Source organism: Chiloscyllium punctatum, chromosome 41 (genome assembly GCF_047496795.1).
Source record: "Chiloscyllium punctatum isolate Juve2018m chromosome 41, sChiPun1.3, whole genome shotgun sequence".
Classification (NCBI taxonomy): Eukaryota; Metazoa; Chordata; class Chondrichthyes; order Orectolobiformes; family Hemiscylliidae; genus Chiloscyllium; species Chiloscyllium punctatum.
Window position 1 is genome coordinate 13454938 of NC_092779.1, and position 19980 is coordinate 13474917.

At 43.1% G+C, this 19980-nt stretch overlaps 1 protein-coding gene across 2 annotated transcripts in view; it reads left to right on the top strand.

Annotated features, from left to right (window-relative positions):
* Positions 1–19980, top strand: part of trak1a (trafficking protein, kinesin binding 1a) — a 205857-nt gene that overhangs the window by 80263 nt on the left and 105614 nt on the right. For both annotated transcript variants that reach the window (XM_072560400.1, XM_072560401.1), the window contains exons 2-3: positions 342–434; positions 11842–12140. In XM_072560400.1, the coding sequence (XP_072416501.1) occupies positions 430–434; positions 11842–12140 (304 nt within the window). In that variant the 5' untranslated portion in view covers positions 342–429. The remainder of the gene's footprint in view (positions 1–341; positions 435–11841; positions 12141–19980) is intronic.

The window sequence follows — 19980 nt, forward strand, 5'->3', positions numbered from 1 at the left end:
TAGTATGATCTTGCAGTTCAAAATAGCCAAATAGCATCCCATCATATGATGAGTATAAAATGTATTGCAGTACTTCTATGGTGACAATTTACAACACACTGGTTAAAAATGGTTGCTTAGATTTTCCCCTCTTATCCTCCTTGGTCAGACATTGCAAAGCTTGACTATTCTAAATCCTATGTGGATATAATCTGAAATGTTAATACTTGGACAGAAACAGCTTAAAAGTAAGAATATCTGTGTCAATTGTATTTTGTTTCTTGTAGTAATGAATGAAGCCGTACCTTCTGCTTCATTGATTACTAACCACATGCAAACTCAAACCTTATTTCTTTCAATAGGGGCTATACGCAGGCAACAAGCGGCAAAAGGCCACATAGCTCAGTTGGTGACTTTTTGACCCATGCAGGATACAACGTTTTACACCTAATGCTGTGAGTTGATTTGTTACTTGGCATGCGTGTTGTTGTCCTGCATAGGTTATGAAACAGGAAGCAGACAGCTGATTTAACCAAAGAGTTCCTATCATTTTCTTTTTGGTGAGGATGCAATCTTGTGCTTTGCTCATTTGAAGAATGTTCCTCTGGTTTGTTTGAATATTCTAAAAACAAGCATGTGATATTTTTGTGCAACCATCCTACAAACTGTCCTTTTGAGATTGAAGTAAGATGGTAATTGTGCATGTTTTGACTATAAAGTCTTCCGGTGGTTTAATTTTTAACTTCACTAACTTGCTTGTATTTGGCGTTTCTGAGCTTTATAACACTTGAGAGTAGTGGAAGAATACAGAAGTACACAGGTCCATCTCTGCTGATAGTGGGAACAGTTTGTGATGGTTAAAGATTATCACAGAAATTTACTCGATTAAAATATTCTATGCCCCCCCCCCCACCCCCCCAACCTCTCAAAACAAACACAGCCATACACGTGCACATGAAGTACAAGGGCATGTAATCTTGTAGTATATTCATGCTGATTATATTGGAAGAAGTTTATTACAAAACAGTTCAAAATGCATTGACTAGTTGATATCTTGGAAGACTTTTCTTCCTCAATTATTTTTAGGGTAGAACTATCTGTCAGGACCTGAAGCAGGCCATTTATTGCTTTGAGATGCTGTGTGTTTGGTCATTTTTTTCTTACCCCCCCCCAAATTATAATGAGATCATGACTGACCAGTAACCCACTATGGGATGACACGGTGGCTCAGTGATTAGCACTGCTGCATCGCAGCACCAGGGATCCAGGTTTGATTCCACCATCAGGTGACTGTCTGTGTGGAGTTTGGACGTTATCTGCATGGGTTTCCCCTGGGTGCTCTGGTTTCCTGCCACAGTTCAAAGATGTGCTGTATAGGTGAATCAGCAATGGGAAATGCAGGGTGACAAGATTAGGGTAGGGGATGGATCTGGGTAGGTTGCTTTTCAGTGGGTCAGTGTTGCCTTGATGGGCAAAATGGCCTACTTCCACACTGTAGGGATTCCATGATTTGATTCTATATTCTTAAGTATGCTTTCCTCACCAACCTGTTCAGAGATGTTATTACACACCTCCGTAGGAGGTGGGACTTGAACCTGGGTCTCCTGGCTTAGAAGGAGGGGCACTACCCCACTGTACCACAAGGGCCCCTATCCAAATCCCTATGTTCTCCTTTGCTGCCTTCACTTGATATTGATAATTTACAACAAATTGTTGGTCTCTAATCTGATTGCATAAATTGTCTTTTATTCCAGAGAATTTCACGCTTTGCATGGAGTGGTTTCCCAGCTTGACTCCTGAAGTACCTGGGTCTAATTTTTCAACCATGTTGTCCTTTACTAATATTTTTAGTATCTCAATTGGAACACCTTTTGACTTTAAGCAAACCTGGGTGCAGATCTGTCAAGTGCAGAATTATAACTGAATTTTCGAAATCTTTGGGGCAGCATGGTGGCTCAGTGGTTAGCATTGCTGCCTCGCAGCACCAGGGACCCAGGTTCGATTCCTGCCTCAGGCGACTGTCTGTGTGGAGTTTGCACATTCTCCCCGTGTCTGCGTGGGTTTCCTACCACAATCCAAAGGCGTGCAGGTTAGGTGAGTTGACCATGCTAAATTGCCCGTAGTGTTAGTTGAATTAGTCAGGGGTAAATATAGGGCAGGGGAATGGGTCTGGATGGGTTATTCTTTGGAGGGTTGGTGTGGATGTGTGAAGGACCTGTTTCCACACTGTAGGGAATCTAATCTCACCCTTTTACACTTATAATCAGGCAGGAGCCTTGAGATAATCTTTGTTCACTCTCATAGCCTAACACTGGCCTGCTCAATGCAGTATTCACTAATTTCTTGCAATTGCACTACTCCAAAATGACTAAAATTAAGCCTAAAATTAAAATGATCCTTGCTGAGGCATGAACTTCCTTTTCTATTTTTTTGATATGTTTTAAGGCTTTAATATCAGTTGCAGATTTAACATGCCTTTGTGCTTGATGACTTGAAGTATTTTCATTTTCACAATTAAAGATGGAATGTATTGAATAAATGACATGATTTCCGTTACTCCCCAAAGCAGGTTCCTGGTTGTTCACACTGAGTTTGATGTTTGATGCTAATGGGATCGGCACCAAATCTAGGTGCAAAATTAATATAGCTCCAGCTAGATTGCCAGGGGAAGTTTGACTTATTTTATTGTATTACTGAAATGTTTCTCCTCCCCCACAGCACACTCCTGTGCCACATTTTTTCTAATCGGTGGTAGTTACTTTGAAGAAATATTCATGGGTTGGATTTAATAGTGATGGCAGGGTCTTGCCCTTTGGCTGAACAACTGGTGACTGCTCATGTTGCCTCTTTTGGGGCAACCCTACCACATTAAATAGATACTGGCAGACCTTCTCTAAGGATAAAAGCTCTTGAGGTGGAAATTCCAGGTGCCAGGAGCTGCCGGGCAATCCAACGCAGAAATTTCTGTTGTAAGACAGCACCACTGAGGAGATGGTAGTCACTGATTTGCAGCTAAGATACTTGATCCCTGGTTAATTCTGAGGAAGGGTCACTGGACCTGAAATTTTAAGTCTGATTTTTCTCTCCGCTGTTTGCTGCCAGATCTGAGCTTTTCCAGTAATTTCTGTTTTTGCCTTTGATTTCCAGCATCTGCAGTTCTTTTGGGTCGTATTAAATTTCTTCCAGGGTCTTTGCTTCCCTTTCTGGAAGAGGAATCATTTACTGTACTCCTGTTTGGAAGCTAATCATCCGTCTCTTAACAGATGAACCACTCTGTGCTTCTTTTAGATGTGATGTCAATAGTGAAATCTGTGCAAGATACTCAGGCATTTACACGATTGCGTGTACATATAAGAAATTCTGAAGAAAAGCTCAACCAAGGTGGACAACTGAACACACTGCTGATGATTAAAAGGGTTGTGATCAAGAAGCAGAGAGTATTGACTGACATGGGTATTATTGTGTTAGATAGGACAGCAGCACTTTCAGGACCTATATTACTTATTCACAATATTGTTTAGTTACTGATTGACCGGACGTATTTGTGTACTCAAGCACATGACACAGGGATTTTAAAAAGTGCTTTGAAATATGTAAACATTTGAAGGGAACCAGAGTCAAATACTTCAAAGTACTTTGGACAGAATTTTTTTTTCTCCTGACTAGTTGAACCAAAAGAATCCAAAGCATTTAAAGCACATTTGAATTGCTCTCTGATATTTGGTTTACATCAAATCATTTTGTTTCACTGTGCATGTGCCTTGTGGAGCAATTTTATTTTGTTTTTAAGATGCAAAATCTTTTGGAAATGCACCAAATGGACCTAGCATTGTGTTTGAGAAAGTTCGTTGAGTTGTCCATTGGCCGCAACGCAATCTTTGGGATCAAATGAGGTGCTATGCAAACGTTTAATGGGATGGATGTGATTCCAAAGGAAAAGGCGATGAAGCCATGAACAAACTCAAGGTGGTAATGACATAGCGATAATTTTACTGCGTAATAATCCAAAAACCCAGGTTAAGTCTCTGGGGGCATGGGTTTGAGTCCATCCATGGCCCATGTTGAAATTTTAAATTCAATAAAAAATGCAATATTAAAAGAAAAACTGACCCAATGTTGATTTTAGTAAAAATTCATGTGGTTCACTAATATCCTTCAGGGAAGGAAATCTTCCATCCTTGCCTGATCTGACCTACACGTGACTCCAGACCTATGGCAATGTGGTTAACTCATAACTGCCCTCTGGACAATTAAGGATGGGCAACTGATGCTGGCCCAGCCAGTGACAGCACATCCATGACAGTAAAGAAAGTGCTGCAAGGACATGCATACCATTTACTGAAAAATGTGTTGCTGGAAAAGCGCAGTAGGTCAGACAGCATCCAAGGAGCAGGAGAATTGACGTTTCAGGCATAAGCCCTTCTTCAGGAATGGGTGTATGCCCGGAACTTCGATTCTCCTGTTCCTTGGATGCTGCCTGACCTGCTGCACTTTTTCAGCAACACATTTTTCAACTCTGATCTCCAGCATCTGCAGTCCTCACTTTCTCCATGCATACCATTTAGTCAGTCACTTGGGCATTAAAAATAAAAATGTCTACGTTTGAGAGGCACTATGTTGTAAATAATAATGGAAGGCTTCTTAGAAAATATTTGCAACAAGAACTGTGGTGTGGGAGAAATATCTGGAGGATGTGAACCTTCCCTTTATAAGTTGTAGATACTTGGCAAAGATAAACTGGTCAGTGAGCCTACTAGTAATTGCTTATTAATGCCAACAGGATTTAAAAATGACATTGGCATTCCTGTTAATGTGAGCCTTAGCTCAGTTTTTCTTCACCTACAAAGCGGGAGTAAGAAGTTTAAGCTCAGTCGTTATAACTCCAGTCAGCCCAAGATACAACCAGCAATTGAAATTCTCAGCTTAACCCCCAAAGTTGTCAAGAATAAAGGTGAACAAGTATTTGGAACCATTTTGAGGATTATACAAAGTGGGATACAGCACAACTCCAAAGGTTGCCTAATCCAGGATTCTTGGAATGAGATATATCATTGTACTGTTAAATGTAATGGAGCTGATGAATGATTCATTTGAAGACCGATCCAAAATAATCATCAGCTTGAAGCAAAATGGATACATTTTGTTTGAATCAAATCCTTGAAACATCCATGTCTGTTGAGGAGATTGTCCATCGTCTGCAATTGATGAACTATTTTGACATCATTTGAGAGATAAGTATTTTCTCATAATTGAGATGTTAGTGTTGGTAAGTGGTGCTGACTAAAGTACCAGGCTCAGTGATTTATTTCTATTTAGCTGACAGTCAGTCAAATGTAGATTGCAAGTGAAATTACAAAGACTCAAACAGTGCTTTCATTTGCCACATGGCCAATATTCAAATAGAAGGCCCTCAATGCATTTTCAGTTAGATACTTTAAGACTTCCAGAAAACTTAATCTTTGGGGATTGCTGCTTATAGTTAGAGGGCTGATCATGTTGTGTTCCTTGACGACGGAGCTTGGTACCAATCATCAAAGAATCTTGAAAGTCAAGAGGTAGAAATGAACATGTCTTTCTGTGATTTAAGATTGATGATGGAGTTAAGGTGATGGATGTGGTGCAATCAAGTGGCCTGCTTTGTCCTTGATGGTGTTGAGCTGCTTGTGTTGTTGAGGCTGCACCGAAGTGGACAGGATTGTATCACACCCCAGACTTGTGTGTCGTGGTTAAAGGACCCACTCTGTACGACATCCTCAGGAGAATTCATACTCTCAACAAACAGTATTTCAATTCCATCTCAAACATCAAAAACTGTAAGTACAACAAACTTTTATCCACCCACCTCCATAACCAGCGCTCCTCAAACAATCCAGAAGATTCCCCTGGCCTCGGAAACGCCATTAGCCATGCGGCTGACGCAGCTACCACCCCCACGCTGAGTGATGATGTCACTTCCGCCCTCATCATGGCCACTCCCACAGCCACTTCCAGCCCTCACATCATCGTTGATGCCACACGCTCAGTGACTTCCCCTACTGCCATGATCACCAACACTTCCGCCCCTACCAGCGCCACTCACCTGCATTCTGCTGACACGCCCCCCACAGACCCCACTGTCACTATCCCCACACCCCAGAACCCCAAGGGGAACATTACCCCAGCTCATGCCTCCACCCCCATTCCCCCCACCATCACACCCACTCCAGGTACTGGCTCCGACCCCACTCCCAGCTCCACACCCACTCCAGATCCCAGCTCCCGGCCCTGCCGAGTTTTCACCATCCCTCCCACTCACTGAGGACGAACGATCAGTCCTCAGCAAAGGACTCACCTTCATCCGTCTCCGTCCACACATCAATGAATTTAATACACGACGTGACATTGAACAATTCTTCCGTCGCCTCCACCTCCGAGCTTACTTTCACAATCAGGATTCCCGCCCACCTTCCGAGGACCCCTTCGCCCACCTCCAACACACTGCATCCACCTGGACACCCCGCGCTGGCCTATTACCTGCCCTCGACCACTTCATTTCCAACTGCCGCCGGGACATTAACCGTCTCAACCTGTCGAACCCCCTCCCCCACTCCAACCTCTCACCCTCACAACGCGCAGCCCTCCAATCCCTCTGCTCTAATTCCAACCTCACCATTAAGCCAGCGGATAAAGGGGGCGCAGTGGTAGTCTGGCGCACTGACCTCTACACCGCTGAAGCCAAACGTCAACTTGAGGACACCTCTTCCTACTGCTCCCTCGACCATGACCCCACCCCCCATCACCAAACCATCATCTCCCAGACCATACAGAACCTCATCACCTCAGGAGATCTCCCACCCACAGCTTCCAACCTCATAGTCCGGGAACCCCGCACTGCCCGGTTCTACCTCCTTCCCAAGATCCACAAGCCTGACCACCCTGGCCGACCCATTGTCTCAGCATGCTCCTGCCCCACTGAACTCATCTCTACCTACCTTGACATTGTCCTATTCCCCCTAGTCCAGAAACTCCCCACATACGTTCGAGACACCACCCACGCCCTCCACCTCCTCCAAGACTTCTGTTTCCCCGGCCCCCAACGCCTCATCTTCACCATGGATATCCAATCCCTCTACACCTCCATCCGCCATGACCAGGGCCTCCAAGCCCTCCGTTTTTTCCCTCTCCAGATGTCCCCAGCAGTACCCTTCCACTGACACTCTCATTCGTTTGGCCGAACTGGTCCTCACCCGTAACAATTTCTCCTTTGAATCCTCCCACTTCCTCCAGACCAAAGCCGTAGCCATGGGCACATGTATGGGCCCCAGCTATGCCTGTCTCTTTGTTGGCTATGTAGAACAGTTGATCTTCCGTAATTACACCGGCACCACTCCCCACCTCTTCCTCCGCTACATTGATGATTGTATTGGCGCCATCTCGTGCTCCCGCGAGGAGGTTGAGCAATTCATCAACTTCACCAACACATTCCACCCTGACCTTAAACTTACCTGGACCATCTCTGACACCTCGCTCCCCTTCCTGGACCTCTCCATCTCCATCTCCATTAGTGACGACCGACTTGACACTGACATTTTTTACAAACCCACCGACTCCCACAGCTACCTGGATTACACCTCCTCCCACCCTACCTCTTGCAAAAATGCCATCCCGTATTCCCAATTTCTCCGCCTCCGCCGTATCTGCTCCCAGGAGGACCAGTTCCACCATAGAACACACCAGATGGCCTCCTTTAGTGACCGCAATTTCCCTTCCCACATGGTTAAAGATGCCCTCCAACGCATCTCGTCCACATCCCGCACCTCCGCCCTCAGACCCCACCCCTCCAACCGTAACAAGGACAGAACGCCCCTGGTGCTCACCTTCCACCCTACAAACCTTCGCATAAACCAAATCATCCACCGACATTTCCGCCACCTCCAAACAGACCCCACCACCCAGGGATATATTTCCCTCCCCACCCCTTTCCGCCTTCCGCAAAGACCGTTCCCTCCGTGACTACCTGGTCAGGTCCACACCCCCCTACGACCCACCCTCCCATTCTGGCACTTTCCCCTGCCACCGCAGAAACTGTAAAACATGAGCCCACACCACCTCCCTCACCTCTATCCAAGGCCCTAAAGGAGCCTTCCACATCCATTAAAGTTTTACCTGCACATCCACCAATATCATTTATTGTATCCGTTGCTCCCGATGTGGTCTCCTCTACATTGGGGAGACTGGACGCCTCCTAGCAGAGCGCTTCGGGGAACATCTCCGCGACACCCGCACCAATCAACCAAACCGCCCCGTGGCCCAACATTTCAACTCCCCCTCCCACTCTGCCGAGGACATGGAGGTCCTGGGCCTCCTTCACCGCCGTTCCCTCACCACCAGATGCCTGGAGGAAGAACACCTCATCTTCCGCCTCGGAACACTTCAACCCCAGGGCATCAATGTGGACTTCAACAGCTTCCTCATTTCCCCTTCCCCCACCTCATCCTAGTTTCAAAATTCCAGTTCAGCACTGTCTCCTTGACTTGTCCGGACTTGTCCGACCTGCCTATCTTCTTTTCCACCTATCCACTCCACCCTCTCCTCCTTGACCTATAACCTTCATCTCCTCCCCCACTCACCCATTGTACTCTATGCTACTCTCTCCCAACCCCCACCCTCCCCTAGCTTATCTCTCCACGCTTCAGGCTCACTGCCTTTATTCCTGATGAACGGCTTTTGCCCAAAACGTCCATTTCGCTGCTCGTTGGATGCTGCCTGAACTGCTGTGCTCTTCCAGCACCACTAATCCAGTATTTGGTTTTCAGCATCTTGCAGTCATTGTTTTTACCTAGGCTGTAGGGAATCTGGGGGGGTAGTATAGTTCAAGCTAGTTCAATGTAATCTTACTCTTGAACTCCATGTTATTATTGATAAAGGATACTGTATGCTTCATTAACCCCTCTCGCAACCTGTCCTGCTACCTTCAATGACTTATTGGTAATCTTTTGACCTAGATTTGCTTTAATAATAATGGGTAAACCTGATAGCAACCTCTGACACCCACTCACAACTAAACATGAAAATGCAGAAACTGGTGTAAGAACCAGACTACCCCTCTGCAGGTTAATCTATTACAGTTCCTAGTCATGGGCATAGAAGTGAAATCGTTATAATGCTTGATCTAGCTTTATCTTCCCACTATGTTCACACTTTTATGCTGACTGGAAAACTTTTAAGTTTGCATTTAGGAGTAAATGACTTCACAAGTGTGAAGACTCATTCCCTTAAGTTTTTATACTCATAGTGCATGTATTACTTGCACTCGACAGCGTTTGTATTTTCATGATTTTTGCTTTGTTTTATGTTCACAATTTAAAAGTAATTTATGTTCTGCTTCATACTGTAGTTGGATTCCGTGTCTCTCTCTGAAGATACTTTAGTTTAACTGGTTGACAAGCATTACCAATTAATTTTCCCTGTTCTCAATGCACTAGTGATATCCTGTAGAGGGTGCCACTCTGGAACTAACACCAGATAAGAGGAAATCACGGTTAATAAGCTTATGCTAAGTTCACAGTGAGGTGAACAGCAAATGCTGACCCTATGCCACAGACCAAAATATCCGGGCTATGATCTTTGTATGGGCTAAGCATTGAATTTGTTTTTGTGACATTTCTGTGAAATGCCTTGTGATATTTTACGAGGTTAAATTTGCTATATAAATCCATGTTTTTAATTCCAGCCAGTATTTCCTCTCTAACAGTGTCCCAAAAAATTGATTAATCTCATGTTTATTTCACCCCAGGAGGTTGCTGTGTGCAAAAGACTTGTGTTTGCCCGTTATATAACAGTCATCAGGCTAGAGTTGCCACTGGTTTGCAGCATGGTAGTGGTTAACACTACTGCCTCACAGCACCGGGAATCCAGGTTCAATTCCAGCCTCAGGTCACTGTGTCTGTGTGGCGTTTGCACATTCCTCCCAGTGTCTGCGTGGATTTCCTCCGGGAGCTCTGGTTTCCTCACACAGTCCAAAGATGTGCAGGTTAGGTGGCTTGGCCATGCTAAGTTGTCCATAGCGTTCAGGGATGTGTAAGTTAGGTGCATTGGTCAGGTTAAATATAAGGGAGGGGTTTGGGTGGGTTGGTGTGGACTTTTTGGGCTGGAGGGCCTGTTTCTATGCTGTAGGGATTCTATGATTTTATGAAATTGCTCTGAGATTAGTGTAACCGGTGCAGCAGACTGTGGAATTTTAAACGCTCATTGCATTTGGTTTGACTCCACTGTCTGTAAACTATTTGGGCCAGTTTTTTATTATTTTTGCCCTGGAGGGAGGACCCTATCAACACCCAGCCATGAATCTGGAATGGGTTAATGACTGTTGCATGTTTATGCTCACTTGTGGCGTTTGGAGGTCACTCTCAAAATTGGGCTCAATCAGCCAGACACAGACACTAGTTCCTTCCTTCGTGCGCACTCAACCAGAAGGCAAGTTCTTGATCCAGTGCCTGCTAATGTTTCATCCTGTCCTGTTTGTCTTGGTAGTTTTTATCAGTGCTGGTCTGCCATTCTCTCCAGGGCAAGGGAAGAGGTCTCCCGTCAGCTGTATAAGCCCCTTAATACCTGAAATTATGAACTGACACCATTTAGATAAACTCATTCTATCAGGATATAAAGGACTGTGTTTCTGGAAGGAGCTAACCAGTGTGATTAAACACTGTTCCAGTAAGAGTTTGAAATGCTAAGATCAACATAAATATCACCAGTGTGTACTCACTCTTAGGTTGAACCTATTGGAGATCCTCCTGGAACTCAGCACTTGATGACTAGTTACATGACCTATACTTATCCTTTCCTGTTTTACAAGATTGAGCCTCATTTCTGCTGATGAGTATGTGATGGCATTGTGCCTGTATTGGACTAATAATGAGAAGGATTAGTATAAGTGAGAAGAATTGATGGCAGTAAATCTACCCAGGACATCTTAAGTCATTTGGCTAAGCATGGCCCTGACATTGTGCCATTTTGACAGTTGGGTGGGTTTCACTATATAAACTAAAGTCTACGTTAGATGGAACTGGAATCGAACCCATGCTGATGGTGTTATTCTGAACTGCCATTTAGCCAACTGTGCTAACTATTCTCCTCCTGTCTGCTTTAAAAGGATTTGATTGATTCGTCTTAAACTTCACGAATGAATTGACTAACTATATCCCAAAATAACTGGAAAATAGTTTGTTGTATTGTTAAGTCATTTCAATGATTTTACTTGCCGATTGTGGGTTGATGCTGATTTTGAAGATTGTTTTTCTTTCGTGATTAAAGCTATTTTCAGTTGCATTGGTCAAACTTTCCTGAGGCAGTAGCATTGAATACATTGATAAATATTTTAAAAAAAATACCTGGACAAGTTCAAAGTTTTATGGGAGAATTTGCAGTCAGCAAAAACGAGTGCAAATTTGGCTATGATTTGCACCAAAATCACTCTTCCCAAAGCACAAACTCTACCCTTTTTAGTTCTTTGTCTGTTCAGATGAAAGGTCATTGACCTGAAATGTTAACTTGGTTCTTGCACTCTCGCTCTCTCACTTACATACACCTGACTTGTTAAGTGTTTCAGTATTTTCTGATTTTGATTTAAATAACCAATAGGGCAGAGTTTCTCACAAAGCAGGAAATCTTAAATATTTTACTATAAAGATCTCAAGTGTTTTGATAAGGTTTTTGTTCCTTATTTAAGTTTTAGGACAGTATTGAAGTACTGAAATGCTGCACGACCATGTTGTTCTGGATTTATTTGGTTTTTAAAAGAAATTCTGGTTTCTGTGAATTTGTTATTAAGTTTGCAAGGCGAGAGTTCCAAGCAATACTATTGTATACCATTTTGTCTTTTAGGTGCGTTGAGGGTACCAGGAGGGTCACAGAGCCAGGACTGGTTTTCAGTCTGTCTGATCAAGGTGCCAGCACGTGTCCTATCAATGGCAATTTCCTTGATCCTGTGAAACCTGTCAAGCTGGACGCCACAGCTATCAGTGAAAAGACCTCGGCTGACACTCTGTCTGCCTCAGAGACCCTTGATTGCCCATTTCTAGCCTGCACAACAGGCTCCGATGAGGTGCAGTACGTGAGTGAGGCAGTTTGCCCAGAAGATGCTTCCAGCAGTGATGCACATAGGGATGCCTGCACCATTACTGGTAAGTAACGTACATTTTGAATAAGCAACCAATTAAGTACTGTGAAGTTGCTGTTTTTGTTGCAACCATCCAAGACAAAACTAATTTGCAATTATAACCTCTTTGCTGAATTTCTGATCACATAATCATGCCATCGCTAAGACAGCCTCTTTGCACCTCTCTCAGCTCAGTGATGGAAACACCTTTTGTGCCTTTGTTACTTCATGGCTTAATCATTCCAAAGCACTCCTGGATGATTTCCCACATTCTCTCCCACTTTGTAAATGAAAGTCACCCAAATCTCTGCAATCTGTCTTGACTCGCATGCCAAGACTGGTTGACCTGTCAGTTCAATGCATACAAAACTAAGAGGGGAAAACAAGGTGAGTGAGTGAGAGAGAGAGAATCCTTGTATTTATCTAGCACTTGTAATGAAATACTGATCTTCACAGGAACATTATAAAGCAAAGCTTGACACTGTATCACATAAGGAAACACTGGGGCAGGTGACAAAAACTTGGACAAAATTGTAGGCAGCACCTTAAAGGAGGAAATTGTGTAAATTTGCCTCCTGGGTGATGTGGCAATATTTGTTATATCTACTGTAACATATACTAAGCATAGTGTGGTTGAAGAATCCAACAGCATTAGTACAATTAACTATTACGTATAAACATTACATTCCTCAGGCACATAGTGCCTGGGTTAGTATTAAGCTATTTATATATTTCAAAAGAGCATGCTTCCAGTCGAGCGTCATGCTTTAGGTGATGAAGTAAGATGGAATATTTTTATATTCACTGGTCACATGCTATAACACTGAAGATTTCACAAGAATGTCGCTTGAAGACATAACTGACCTTGAGACACAACACAGCTGAATGCCAGGTTGGAAACATGAGGGGTTGTAGAGCTTCAGATCTTGGCAACTGAAGGCACAAGCGCCAGTTGTGCTGCAGTTGAAGTTGGCAGTAGTCAGAAGACATTAGTGAAGGCATTAGGATACATTAGTGGGTTGTGGTGCTGTAGGAGATCGCAGACGTAGTGAGGGAGGTGAAGCATGGTAAGATTGATGTTGCTTGACTGGGGGACACCCATTGTCAGTCAGCAAGAAAAAGGGTGACTGTCACATGGGAGTTGTTGCAGCTTTAGGCACAAGGCAACGGGGTTCAGAATGACCCCAAGGTTACAGAGAGCAAAATGTGGGCCCGCCACAAGTGCATCGAAGTAGTGGAGTCTAGAGGTAATGGATGAGAATTAGAAGAGAGGTAGGAAGAGAACAGAAGGAAAAATAAAGTTTAATGTGTCGATAACTCATGTTACTGAAATCAGCAGAGCAAGCAGTTCACATTTTGACAGTTGAAGGTAGCATTATTTTTGGTTTAGTTCATTTTGAATGTGAGTATCCTGCAACAATAAGACCGTGAGAAATAGGAACAGGAGTGAGCCATTTGGCCCCGTGAACCTGCTGTGCCATTCAATGGGATCGTGGCTGATCTGACATTCCTCATGTCCACTTTCACTCTTAAATATTGACAAGGACTCTGCTCCCACACTCTCATTAGTTATTTTACAGGAGAATGCTTTTAAATTTGAAGGAAAAGTTTTAGAGTGCCTCAATGCTGTACCTTTGGTAACAGTGTGAAAACTTCAACTACCACACCCAGTGTTGTTTTATTCTTACAGCACGGACTGAGCACCATCTAAAGTGAAGCAGGTATTACTACATCGCAGATCCTCATTGTCCAGTGTTGGTTCAATATTGTCAGCTTGGAGCACCATCCAGTGGTGAAAAACTGTGAACGTATCTTCTTTTTTTTTCAAATCTGTATGTCAAAGTGGAGTCAATGGAAATATTATGCGCTAATGCAACGACTTCTAGGGATGAATATACTGTTTTTAAGAGAATTATTTTTTGTGTATGAAGAATGTAAATGCACTGTAGGAAGTTAGGAGTTTAATGGATTATGTCCAGAGATTTGGGTGGCACGGTTAGCACTGCTGCCTCTCAGCACCAGAGACCTGGGTTCAATTCCCACCTCGGGCAACTGTCTGTGTGGAGTTTGCACATTCTCCCCGTGTCTGCGTGGGTTTCCTCCAGGTGCTCCAGTTTCCTTCCACCATCCAAAAATGTGTAAGTTAGGTGAATTGACCGTGCTAAATTGCCCGTAGTGCTAGGTGAAGAGGTAAATGTAGGGGAATGGGTCTGGGTGAGTTGCTCGTTGGAGGGTCGTGTGGACTTGTTGGGCCAAAGGGCCTGTTTCCACACTGTAAGTAATCTAAGTAATGAGGGATCAGTCTTTCTGTTGAGAGATTAAGCAGTTTGGACCTGTACTTTCTGAAGTTTGGAAGAAATTGAGATTTAATTGAGATATATAAGGTGCTAAAGAGGATTAAAAAAGGTAGATGTTGAGCAGAAGTTTCCTCATGGGGCAATCTATAATGAAAGGTCACAGCTTGATGATAAGGGGTAGCAGATTTAAGAGTTAAGGGCTGACTTTTCTCAAAGGAATTCACTCTCCCAGAGTGGGTGGATGCCAGGGCATTGAGTAAATTTAAGTAGAAGATAGACAGGCAGATTTTTAATTAGTGATGGGTTGAAGGATTATGGAGAGCAGGCAGAAAAATGGAGTTGAGGCCAAGATGGTGTCAACCATGGAGTTCTCGCCGTGAGTTTTGAAGAAGGGTCACTAGACCTGAAATGTTAACTCTGCTTTCTCTGCACAGGTGCTGCCAGATCTGTAGAGCTTTTCCAGCAATTTCTGTTTTGGTTTCTGATATCAACATGGATTGTAATAAATGATGGAACAAGCTCGAGGGGCTGAATTGCTGACTCTTGCTACTAGCTCTTATGTTCCTACATGCATGTTCAGTCGGAAAAATGCTGGTTAAGTGTCAGCCTTGGTTCAATAGGTAGTCCTCTCACCTTTTGGAGTCAGGTAGATAGGTAGGTACACCCACCGTGCTGTTTAGCGAGGGAGTTCCACATTTTCACCCAGTGACGGTGAAGAACTGGTGAATGGTTTGGAGGGAAGCATGCGAGTCATGGGTCTTATGTATCTGTTGCCTTTACCCCTTTAGATTGCATAGAGTACAGGCTTGGATGATGCTATCGATGGAGCCCTGGTGAGTTGTGATAGTGTTGTTGTGGGTAAATCACCACAAGTTACCTTTAATTCAGCTACTTATTAAGAAACTCCGGCAATCAAGTACTAAAACAACAATTTGAAACTTTATTGCATGTAGCAACCAAAATAAGTCAAGAAAGCAAGTTAAGCTTCACAACCCAAGTTGGTTATTAATGATAGCACTTGGCCAGATTCCACGAACGGTGTTTGTCTGTGGAGGTTTGTGAGGTAACATTATTGATTTATCTCCCATATAGATTATACTATTGAAGACCTCAATAGTCTGGCTTACCTTCTTATCAAAAGTAGCTCCCCTGTTCCTTGTGCATTTGGTATTAACTGCCCATCTAAAACATAGCTTTTCCTGCAATTCACCCCTTTCGTGATGGTGAATTCACATATTGCTTTTAATTCCTCTATAACAACTTCTCCTTATGCTTCCACCTCAAGAAACCACTTATTCCAGAGAGTTATTGCTGACTGTTTGAAGTTAAAGTTCTGAAGTTCATATTGTCACAGCATCTTATAGATGGCTGATATGGCTGCCACTGTGCATCATAAGTGGAGGGAGTCAATGTTGAATCTATTAGATAAGATGCTGATCAAATGGGATGCTTCAGCCTCAGGTGTTGAGTTTCTTGAATGTTGGTACTTCACTCATCCCATGCAAGTGGAGAGTATTCTATCATACACCTAACTTTTGACTCTACAGGTTTTTGGGAGTTAGGACATGATTTAGGTTCTGTAGGATTCTGAGCCTTTGGCATATTCTTGCAGTCATAGCATTCTAGATAACTAGTCTAGATTAGTTTCTGGTTAATGGTAATCGCTAGCATGTTGAAAGTTGGATAATTCAGTACTGTCATTGAAAGGCAAGAGCAGAATGTTAAATTTCCCAGTTGGAGAAGTCATTCCCTGGCACTTGGTACAATTTTTGCTTGTTATAAGTCAGCCCAAACCTGTGTGTTGTCCAAGTCTTGCTGCATATGGATGTGGACTGCTTCAGTATCTGAGGAGAACAGGATTTATCTGGGCAATTTTTCATATTGACAGGTAGATTCTCATGTTGTAGCTGTGCTAGAACGACTTAAGGTACACCTAATTTTGCAACATGCATGTTCAGTGCTGTTGCTGGAATGTTGTTAGGGCCCATAGCTTTTGCAGCAGGACAGGGAGTATCCATAAATGATGGTGTCTGGGAGCACTGCCACTCACTCAATCTGACTCCATCCCTCAAGGTGTTTGGTGAGCTCAGGTTGCTGGACAGCTGGTTTGCCATGCAGGAGAACACCAATGGCATGGGTTCAATTTCCATATCAGCTGGGGTAACCAGGAAATTCTCACCTTCTCAACCTCTCCCCTTGCCTGAGGCATGGTAACCCTCAGGCTAAACTGCCCACCAGTCATCTCTGCTTCCTAACAAGAGAGTAGTCCATGGCAAACTTACCTGTAACCTTCTGCAAACAGTGTCATCCTTACTACTTCCCTTCCCATCTATTTTTCTGTCATCTGCAAACTTGGTTATGGCACAAGTCATTAATACTTATTGCAAATAATAGTGGCTTCAATACTGATCCCTGTTGCGCACCACCTAGGTACAGGAGTTTGGACTGTTTCCTCTTGGAAGCATATATAAGACCAGCTCAAGTTTATGAGCAACCTGGCAGAGTAGGTAATGAGAAAACATCCTATTGTGGAAAGATTGAGAACGAGAGAGCACGGAGATTTTAGATAATTGGCAATGACCAAATAAAGGAAAATACTTTCCATGTGGCTAATGGTTAGAGAGTGGAATGTGCTGTTGGAGAGATTGATGGAGACAGATTTAATGGAAGCATTTAAGAAGGCACGAGGTTCTTGTGAAAAGGAAGAGTGTACAAAGGGCGCAGGAAGAAGGTTGGGCAGTGCCACTAGTTAGATTTTTCTGACAGATACTGTGGGCCGAACGGCTGCCTTCTGTCCTGTGTTGGTGAAAGTTTGGTGACTTTGGGCAAATGAGGTTTCCTTTTGTTTTAAAGTCAACACAGATTTCTGGAAATTGAGAATTGTAGCTCGGGTGTGTAATAATTCCAGAGTGCATTTGCTATCAAGGATGTCTCATTCTGTGTGGGGTGGTTTTTGCATTCATTTGGCTTGTTGACTTGTCTGTTCCCTGGAGGAATTGCCTGAAGCTGAAGAATGAATAAAGGAATGAGAGATGCCGGCACAATCAACAGAAGTGCGGTTGCAACAGTTGCAGGGATTGAGTACAGAGAGTCAATTTAGAAACAGAGACCAAAAATGATGTAGATCAAGTTGAATACAAAAGTGCTTGGAGGGAGATGAGAACAAACCAAACCGGAAAATCATACAATCTGCACTAATGAGTCTGAGTGTCTCTCAAGCAGCTTTTGCCGAATGATATCAATAATACTTATATTGATGAAAACTGACTGCAGGCAGACTGAATAATTAATTGAAAGTGGATCAATTCAGGTCCATGATTATGGTTCATAAATAGGAAATAGCATTTTGAACAGTCTGACAAATTGATCTTTCAGCTCTGTTTAATCCTGTCCTGTTTGGCAAATTCAAGCTTTCATGAACCAATGTGGTTTTCTGACTCACCTCATGAACTTTGTCCTTTCCTCGTCTTCCCAACTCCTCCCCCTCCATCAATGCGCCCAAACTCCCCCCTAGCCACATGAATACAAGTTCAAGTGATTTATCCAACTTTATATAGCTTGCACAGTTTGATTGGAAACACCTAAAATACATTGTTACACACATTTTTCTTTCTTTGGAAGAAAAAACGCACAGGAGTGTCCAGTTGAGCAATGTAAAGGCCTTCTCTGTGCTGCTGGTGAGCCGCATGCCAAGCTAGTTAAGTATTCCAGTTAATAAAATTAGGCAATGCTGAACATTTACAGAAAGAAGCTTAAGAAAGGTCAGCCTGACTGTGGTGTTGATAGCAGTCTGAGAAAAGTCGGGATCGTTTTTTACTTTACACTTCTAGTTTTGTTGAGTGTTGTGTTTGCTGCCTTCCTTGCACTTATGTCAATCAACCCTGCTCTGCTTTCAGGTAAATATTTTGGATGACTTTTTAAATGCATTGAGTTTGTCTAATCTTCAAATGTGGATGGTCATTCCTTGCTACAAGAGCATGTGATAAATTATATCTGTACATGCTGAATTCTGGAAAGGCGATTATTTTTGTTCAGCCTGTCTTTTCCTCCCTCCCCCCCCAAAAAAACAGCCAAATGCAAAATTGCATAATAATTTGTATGATCCATGTGAAAGTGCAAGTAGTTCAAAACTGAAACATTCCTCTGTGTTTTTCATTGCATGTTTATCATTGTCAACCCTTCTATTTTTTTAAATATCTCTTCCTACACTGTCTTCCTCTGTCTGTATTGTCCTATCCCATTCATTACCTTCCCAATTGCCTCCTATTTCAATTCATTCTCTTGCTTATTTACAAATGCACCTTGGAGGGATCTCCCCAGCCTTGCCTCTAAGCTACTTCGCAAACTTTGATCATTACCCTATCCTCCTCACTGTCCCACTCCTCCCCAAGGAACAACAATTTTCTTCGAGCCTCTCCAATCCCAGCAGGTTTATCAATGTTTTAAAACTTCTCCACCCACCTTTTTTGTCTTGACCCACGAACCATTTTGATGCAATTTGACCCCGTCTTCACCATCAAGTTTCCCTTGCTGCACACCACGTCTCCTTATGCATCACCCAATGGCATTTTGACTATGCATTTGCTTGCATACAATGAGAAGCCTGTTTGGCCTCACATAATGAACCCTCTTGCACCTCAACTGAAGTCATATGTATTCTTTACCAGCTCCCTATAATTCTACAATTTCCCACCTCCACCACCTCTTCCCCCCCCCCCATTTCCTGTCCACTTTGCCATTTCTTGTTTCTCTCTTTCTTTTCTCTCTTCCTTCTCTGTACTGTCCTATCTTTTTTATTAACTTCCCAGTTGCCTCCTATTTCAATTCATCCTCTTGCATATTTAGCTCCTCACTATTTGCTTTCTCTCCCCCACCCCTTCTATTCATTCTTGCTCCTCTTGTCCCTCCTTTAACTTGTTTCATGCCTCTTTGTCCTTTGTTGAATTTTCTCCCTCCTTATCTCTCTGGTTTTGGTAAGTGTACTGTCACACAGGTCAGGCCCATTGAGTATTTAAATAGTATCTTCTCTGAGCAAATGCTTGGCAGGTTGTTGAATCGTGGCTGAGTTTGAGTTGTTCTCGTTTGGTATTCATGCTAGACTGGACCCTCAGTGGATGTTGATTGAGTACAACAGCATGGCTACTTTGTCGTTGTCATTTGATTTGTTACAGTTTGCACTGGTTATGCAGGATGTTTCATAGTAATGTTTTAACTTTTAACATCAACCCATCAGCATATAAAATAAGAACAGGAATAGGCCATTCAGCCCTTCAGCTGTTCGATTCAATATGGTCATGACTGATCATCCAACTCATTCCTCTGTTCCTGCTTTCTCTCCATACCCTTTGAACATTTAGCCCTAAGAACTATACTAATTCCTTTGTGAAAACATTCAAAATGAGTTTTGTTTTTGTCTGGAAACCAATGTAGGTCAGCAAAGACAGAGTGCTGAAGGAATCCGGATTTGCTGTGAGTTTAAGACACGGGCGGCAGGGCTTTTTGAATAAGCTCAAATTTTCATTTGGTTGAATCTTCTTGGTCCTTTTTATCAGGCTGGAACAGTTTCTT